This window comes from Episyrphus balteatus, chromosome 1, assembly GCF_945859705.1.
Source record: "Episyrphus balteatus chromosome 1, idEpiBalt1.1, whole genome shotgun sequence".
NCBI lineage: Eukaryota > Metazoa > Arthropoda > Insecta > Diptera > Syrphidae > Episyrphus > Episyrphus balteatus.
The window spans coordinates 175,673,941-175,682,510 of NC_079134.1; the positions used below are offsets into that span (position 1 = coordinate 175,673,941).

Genomic DNA, 8,570 nt, shown 5'->3' on the forward strand with positions numbered 1-8,570 from the left:
TATCGACGATCGGGTCCTTGGTAAATCTGTTGAATGACATTATTTTCTGAAAAATATTATAACCAGTTAAATAGATAAAGTATAGGAATTATTCATAGCTGAAAATATTAATTTTAGTTTGATTCAAAATAGCGCCAAATCAATTTTTATTTTGTATTGAAATTATTAATCTTCAAGTGTAGTTTATGACTAATGAATTGTTTACCTATATTTATTTACCTATTAATTGAATTGAAGAAAAATTATGACAATTTGATATCAAACATCAATAAAGTTTATAGACCGACTTCTATTCTGTTTACCGAAAATAGAATAATTTGCTTGGGAAAAGGTACTTATATATAAATTACGTGATTTATTCATTCTTCAAATACGTAAGAAACTAGTCATTCCGATAAGATTTATTTGTTTTTTTTTTTACCTGCAATGGCATAACATTGTCATTGTACATTGTTACTGGAGTGACGTCAAAATAAAGTCATACCCGCAATTTGTTCAAAAGTAAGAGACTATTACTGTCTCAGGTTTCATTTTGTTATCATAATTTTTTTGATTGAAACTCAAGAAACAACACAAAAAAAGATATAAACAAAGAATTTCATAAAGGCATTTTGGAATTTCTGGTATACTTACTAGAAGTTGATAATAAGAAAAATGTCGTTCGCCTTCAGCTATATGTATGGTATAGGAAATCCAATGAGCCAGTTTACCACCATTCAGGTGATTTGATTGTCATCTTTAAATAATTTTTTTTTTTGAACTAAGGAGGTGTATTCGAAACTGGTTCTATAAAATGGATTAATTTTATAAGAAATCGAACAAAAGGTATACGCCTTTTTTTTTACTGAGATTACTTTGTAAGCTTAAAAGAGCTCTAAACTCTAAAGATTAATGTCAAGTCATTAAACTATAAGAATAACCATTGCTTGCGGTTAGGTCAGTATGATTATTTTCTTATCTAGACGGGAAATATATGCATCTCTATAAGACGTAACTGACTCTTCAAGTATGTTATGTTATAGAGTAAATTTGTGGAAGCAATGCGGTTTTGTGTAATGTCTGATGATAACAAAGAAAACAATCGGTTGGTGCGTATATCTCGACCGACAAACTCAACGTGTTAACAATGTTTTTAATGAGAATCACATAAAATGATATTGCTTAATCGTTATCTCTTTTCCTTTTTATTTCTTCATAATGTTATCAATTTGTATTACGAGTGTAAGAGAATAATAATTTTGAAATGTGTAGGTTCAGATATTTTGGTCACTATCGGCTTTTATAGACTTTGGGTGAACAAAAGGACTTAAAGCAATTTTTGGAAACATTTTCAACCTCCACGTTCATTTTTAAAAAAATATAGTGGAAAATTAAATTTGGATTTTTAGTTCTTGAAATTTTAAATGTAAGAAAAGAATCAATAAACATGATTTTTTAATGGTAAAAATTATTTCCAAAAGAGATTTAGAAAATATGAAATTTCCACTCAAATATAATTTAATATTTTTTAAGTTGTAAACAAATGAACAACTGGTTACAAAAAAACTTATCTGCATGACAAAAACCATTCTATTATTATCTTTAACGTAAATAATTTTTAGTTTCTAAAACTTTTTAAACAAAATATAATGGTAATTGCTGAAAATTTTGTTAATATTTTGATAGTGAAACCAGAAAAAACAAATAGGTACATTTGTTTGGTAGAAAATAATACATTGGCAGGCTTTTAAGATGCACCGCAAGATTTTTCTTGATAAAGTATATGGCGAAGATTTTAAATTCAAATCAAGCTAAGTTCTAAATTTAGGACTATTTATCTAAAGTTTTTATTGAAATTAAAAATTATTCAAGAAAACAATGAATGGAGTACCAAAAGGTTGTGATTGTGATTAAGGTCCAATTTTAAATCTGAGGACACCACAATACTTTTGCAGAGGACAAAATAATTGACGGAAGTCCCAAATCGATCCTTTTCTGGTAGTTTTCAATTAAGATTAATTGACCAGATTTTCAACATATTTGATATTTACCATTCAATAAAGTATTAATTCTTAATCAAGAGCATACTAGAAATTAAATTAAAAGATTTGTTTTAATTATGTTAGTTATCTTATAAATAAAAAATGTATATTTAACATACAGCAGGTGGCCATGGCACAGAGGAATAGATGGATGACTTCAGAGCCAGACATCGTGGGTTCAAACCCAGCGGTCGGCTCAGAAGTTTTTTCTAAATCGCCAGCTTAACTGAAGCCACCTGTGCGATAACATGAGACAATTTTTAACTATGTCTCCTCCCCTGTGCCACGTAGTTCAGTGTTGTATGTTCTTCTCTCGTTCTTTCTCTCTTTGTCTTTCTGTGTTGTATTAATGTCTTGTGTTGTATCAGCAAAATGGACCTAGATTCCGAAGCTGCAGTGTTTCTAGTCCGGAGATTTATCTTCAGACTAGTTTAATATGTAATGTAATGTAATATTTAACATACAAGAACAGGGCTTACTAAAATAAAAATTTTAAAAATAATGAACTAAAATGTTTGCGGTTTGCATTTTTCAATCGCAATATAATTATTCCATCCTTCTTTTATAAAGTAGGTGAAAATGTAACATTTAATTTGTTGTGTTCAGAGTAGATTTAATTGGAGTATTTAAATAAATTGAAACCCATGTCGATTTTATCAAATTAATTCGTTGTAGATAAATGAATTTTTGTATATTGTACGGTTGTTGTAGCAACAACCTGTTGGTGGTGCTCTGAAAGTTTATCTCTAAATATGAAAAACTTACTAAATTCTGATTTTGATAGCATTGTTCCATGGGCAATAAGAAATCGCGAAGAACTAGCTTTTATAAAAATTGATTCTTTTGATGTTCCCTATGATGAACTGTCCTTTGATGAAATGTCTTTTGATGGGCTGTCGTTGTCCATTATAACTTGTCCTATGATTATCTGTGGCGTGATTAGTTAAATTCAAAACCGTTTTTGATAAGCAACTAAAGATTTTCGGTTAAAATAATAATTTTCATTGTTTTTATTTTGTATTTTAAAAAACTGTGTACTATATTTAAAGATAATTTTTATTTTTTAACATTTTGTCTCTAACGTAAAAACACAGCCTCATCCCTCCAATATATTTGCCATTCTTAAAAAACTTTTGATCTTACAGCCATAAACCTTTAGGCAAATGCCCAGGAAGTAGGTCTTTACCCATAGGACAGGAGCGTTCTTGACATAAAAGGTTCCCTTAAAAATTGAAATTTATTTTAAATAAATTTATTATAATTATTATTTATACTACCTTCAAAATAGAGCACATTCCTTTTGGTGGTATTATAGGAAAATTTGTATAATTTTTAAACATATTGGATCGACGTATTTTTTATAAAGTGTCTTGTATGATCTGGACTGATTGCAGTTGTATATCCACGCTAAAAAAAAATCATTTTCAATTAAATAATAAAAAAAAAATCAATTCGATATTATTCTTAATTGCAAATGAATCATCCATATCAACATAGTATACATACGTTCCATTCATCAAACAAGTCGAACCCTTTCTGATCATTCTTATTCCAGAATAATCGACAAGATTTTCATCATCCCCTTTGATATTTTCCATGCGATGAAGTTCTAATTCATAATTCATTGCGCTCTTGAAGTTTATTAAAAGTTGTTTTTATTTATTATAAATAAAAAAGAAGTGTATTTAACTAACAAAAACAATCCTTAGTAAAATGCAAATATATAAAGTACAAATTAAACATATTTCAGTTCTCATTTTTCAACTGAAAATGTTGATTTTGTTGATTCCACTTTTATGGAATGAATTCATTTTCTAATAAAAGAATTTAATTAGGCAGAAAGTTTGTCGATTTTATCAAATTTTAAATTACATTTGTTTGATGTAGGTAACTGAATGAACAGGTAATTATTTTTTTTTTTTACAAGACCTTATTAAGAATCTTTTTTTAAATTTAAAATATTTATTAGAATTCTACCTAAAAAGTTAAATTGACAAAAGTATTCGTGTCAAGCCACAAAAAAAATCTACTTTTTTAAGTGCAACATCGCATTTAGAATTAGTCTGAAAATAAATTATTTTCCCGGACGCAGATTTAACGAAGTTACTCTTACTGAGCCCTGTGCTGCTTTTTAGACATTTTTTGAGCATAATTCTTTCGAATCCTCATAGTTTTATATTTTTTATCTGTGGTGCAAAGATAAAAAGATAATTTTCTTCAAAATCTATGGATTAACTATAAAGATATGATAATTTTATTTTTACTTTTTGTGGATTTGTCTATAACATGAAAAGGAAGCTGAATTAGAAAATTTGTATTAAGTAATTTTTTCTAGATAATTAAATCCTGTCCTATCCTATCGATATATAATATTTATCCTTTTAAAAAAGCAATCAGCCTAAAAATATTTTCAAATACAATTAAACCTAGTAAAATTTTTTACCAATCTGGCACAACGGCCAAAACACGAACACCATAACCATTACTAAAAAATTAAAAAGAAAAAAAAATTAAACAAAAAAGAAAAGAAAGAAAAGAAAAAAAAATACCAACTTCCAACGGAAGGTGACTCATTATACCAAACATGTATAGAAAACGAATTACTTGCTGAAATATTATGGTCACATCAGAAATAGAAACTCACTCTTACAACAACACTGTGCAACCATAAGAAAGACTGGTCCAACAGCAACTCCAGATGACTATATGACTGCTGGCACTCTGTATTGCCGCTGCTGTCATACCATGGCGTGCCAATAACTTTTTTTTTTTTCTTCTTCTTGTCTGTTTTGGCTGTTTGCTGTTAGCAATATTTTTTGTTGCCCCGCTGGTTTTTATTTTGCGCAGAGCTCATTTTTGCAAGGCAATCAGCTGGTAAAATGAAGGTGGAACACTGAAACGATCAAGAGGCTATCAAAACATTGTACATGAGCAATTACTGGGAGTGTACGTCAGAGACAAAAACAATATTATAGAATAATGTAGTACTATTCCACTACATATGAATATAAGAAATATGTATGAATGTTTTTATAATATGCCTACCACCTGTAGAATTTGACAAGTTTGTTTGGCAGAAAATTATCTGTTGAGGAAGGAATTTAATTTTTTTTTCTTCAAATTTTACAACCAGTTCTATGTCTATTTTTAAAATATTTGTATTTCATTTTGTAGATGGTCAAGGCGATAGAGATAAAAATATAGATTCAAATTGTAGATGATAGGCCAGTGAAGTGATATTATTTGTATGTAAGGTAAGGTATAGGTACCTTTCTTTTTTAATAGGAAGCAGTTCGAGTTTATTTTTGTTTGATAAGCTTAGAGACATTGAAATACTTTCACAGGCTAATTAAATTGTTAAGCTTGTATATAAGTATATTTAAAAAATGTTGCATCGCAAATCATTTAATTGTAATGTAAAAAAATTTGGTCCAGAAACGTTTTTCTGGAAAAATAATAATAACTTTCTAAAAATGTCCGCACGTTCAACTGCTTATCTAAATAGAATTTTGTTATAAATGTTGGTTCTTGTTGATTCTCATGAATTAGTATGACCAAATGAACTTATTTAGAATAGTTTAAGGCAGGTGCGATTGATTTTATTTTCATTATAAAAATAGATAATATGCCACAAATTTAATTTCCAACACTTTTTTTGAACACACAATTCTTCTTTTTTTGATGTGTTGTATTTTTGTTTTATATAACGACAGTAAAAAAGGAAAACTGAACAATCTTTGCTTTGGTTGCAGAGGAAAGAAATCAGCTTAGCTTAGATCATTTTTAAATTGAATCGCAAAGGCCTTGAATTGGTGCTTGTTGCATATATCCTCAACGTCAGTGGTGGTTTGCCAACAGAAGGTCTATTTTTAATGAAACTACTGATTTTTCATTGATTTGTCTGGTTCTGATATGATGGCCTGGAGTGTCTTCTGGTGCTGGACGTTATTAAAGTGCTGTACAGAGTTCCTTAATATGATGATTAAACATTTGACAACTTGGTTGCCGCACGCAGATTTAAATACGTTACTGTCACAAAACAAAAAGTATTAAAATAATGAGAAGAGCGTGTTGTTTCGGCCAGGATTTTTTATGGGAAACCCTACTTACTTTTTGTCTTTGATTAAATTAGAAAAGAAAATTAACACGGACTTAAAATTTTTTTTTTTTTTTTTTACTGTAAAAAAAGAGAAATATTTGAATCAGGCTCAATTTTTTTTTTCAAAGAATTATAGGTAGTGCAAAAATCTAGCAAAAAAAAGTAGTCTTAACCTTTTCTAAATATTAAAACATACCATTTTATTCATTAACTGGAATTCCCTCAAAAGAATCGAATTCAATTGTTATTTATTAAACACTAAATTAACATCATCAAATCATCACTTGAAAAACAGAATGATACTTTAAAGCGTGTACCTACATTATAAAATTAATATAAAGGTTTTGAAATGAATTTTGATACCTTCTAGTTTGTAATTTGCAGAATAATAGAAATCCGGAAAATAAAACTTTTTATAGTTTAAATGGCCCATAATTTGTGCACTTGTTTAGTAATTACCCAAAGTTAGTTATTAATTTTTTACCTTACATTGTTGCAAAGTTTAGTATACTAATCTGACATAATTAATCGGGAACAATTCTATGGCGACAGTGCTGTGAATATTTGATGATTTTTACTGGCTGCTATATTTAAAGAATTTGATAAATAGTTTTTTGTCTGTGAAATTAGGGCGATTTTTGTCAAACTTATATGAAAACAAATTTTTTTTAACCATAATTTTAAAACATTTCTATAACTAGCTAGTACTATCTTGTTAACACTTAATTTTGCAACAATTTAATGGTAATTAAAATAGGGTAATTAATTTACCTACAAATTTGTTGGTGATTAAAAAAGATCGATAAGACTTTTTTTTTAGAGTTTCGTTTATTCCTCATATTCATAGTTGCAGATATAAAAGATGATGAATTCACTCATATGTCAAAATAAGTGTTAAACTCATATTTCTAACAATGTACTCGCTAGGAACTATTATCCTGTTTTTCGGAAACTTGGAAATTATTTTGGTTATTAAATTTGTTCTTTTCAAGTTTATTTGTTTTATCATATTGTCAATATTTTAGTGCGCAATGGATTACAATATCGTATTCGAAAGAGTTGAGGGACGTAAAGGAGATGAAGAAACTTTAGTTGAAAACGTTCTGCGCTTTACCAGAAGTGGTACTGATTATCTTATCAATGGTAGATTAACCTATCACGATATCCTAGGTGAAGATGTCACGGTAAATAAATCTTTTTCCTCTTTTTTTTTTCAATTCCAATTTTAATTATTTATTAGCATGAAGTTACAACAGCTTATAGTGCGGATGGAAGTAGTTTATTCCGTTTACATCCATATACAGTTCAAAAATCTTCACTTTGTGAGTTTTACAAAACTTTCTATAGAGAATATGGACAACCTTGGATTAAAGACCACACTGATTTTCCCTATATACCTGAAGGAGGATTATGCCCTTTACCTAAAGTTTGAATTGAACAAAAAATAATAATTTTTTACTGCAGAATAATCAAAATTTGAACTTTTTTAGGGAAGCTGGTATGTAAAAGATATGAAACTTCTTAATGGAACTAAAGTTCCATTGCATGCCCCGAGAGGCCTTTGGAAAGTTGAACAAAAAATTGAAAGAAAAGGAAAAGTTATTGGTGGACTGACAATATATGCAAGAGTTTCAGATTTAATTTAACTTTTTTTTTCTTTTTAAAGTAATGCAACTATTAAAATAAATGCTTTATCGTACATTTTGTTTATATTAAAGTAGTTTTGTTTAACTTAATTTTACTTATTTGTTTTACTTACTCAAATCAATTTAGTTCGTTTTTTTTTGTGGTCGTAAAACATAAAAAGAAACACCATGGATAAGAGTAATAAAAGTGATTTTACAAATAAACAAAATAGTCTTGTTTTTGAATTAGGGGTGCATAGAATAACATCTTAATAATATGTAATGATATAATGAGAGTATTAAAACAATTAGCTGTTTTTGACATAAGCTAAAAATTTGTTAATTTTTATCTTAAATTGTTCTTTTAAATTACCAAATCCTTAAAAAAAAAATCCGTCTGATTTGATTTTTTTTTTTAATTTTTTTCCAAAAGTTAACCCAAATGAATTTTGGCCTATTCCTGTAATATTCTACACTTAATAAATGTTTCATTTTCCATTCATAAATCACTAGTTTTTTAATGTCACTTAAAAAAATAAAAGCTAGTGTATTTTAAACTATGTAAAAATGCCTTTTATGTTTTTTAAGTTCATTTTATTTTAAAAACAAGTAATTTTGAATACAACAATATTAAAATAAACACAAATGTAAAATGTTGCTCTAATAATTGTAAGATATAACATATTTTAATAATTACGGTGATATAAATTATATTTAAATTCATAGTGAGAGAATCAAACAAATATTATTAAAAAAAGTAAAATTAAATCTGATACTCTGTCAATCCACCAATAATCTTTCCTTTCCCTTCAATCTTTTGTTCAA

General features: G+C 27.9%; 1 protein-coding gene and 1 long non-coding RNA gene across 3 annotated transcripts in view; one reads left to right on the plus strand and one right to left on the minus strand.

The window, feature by feature from the left end:
- The window catches only part of LOC129907732 (uncharacterized), a 30,701-nt gene extending 22,777 nt beyond the window's left edge, over positions 1–7,924 (plus strand). The window contains exons 2-4 of one of the 2 annotated variants that reach the window (XM_055984079.1): positions 7,146–7,304; positions 7,361–7,546; positions 7,611–7,924. In XM_055984079.1, coding sequence (XP_055840054.1) covers positions 7,152–7,304; positions 7,361–7,546; positions 7,611–7,766 — 495 coding nt within the window. In that variant the 5' untranslated portion in view covers positions 7,146–7,151 and the 3' untranslated portion in view covers positions 7,767–7,924. Of the gene's footprint in view, positions 1–6,267; positions 7,305–7,360; positions 7,547–7,610 lie in introns of those variants that run through there. The other variant, XM_055984078.1, reaches the window with a different exon arrangement.
- Positions 2,877–3,665, minus strand: LOC129907733 (uncharacterized). The gene is made up of 3 exons (XR_008771139.1): positions 3,528–3,665; positions 3,299–3,428; positions 2,877–3,243 (listed from the first exon to the last, which is right to left on the minus strand). It is a non-coding gene; the product is annotated as an uncharacterized LOC129907733 (long non-coding RNA).
- Positions 7,925–8,570: the final 646 nt, after the last annotated feature.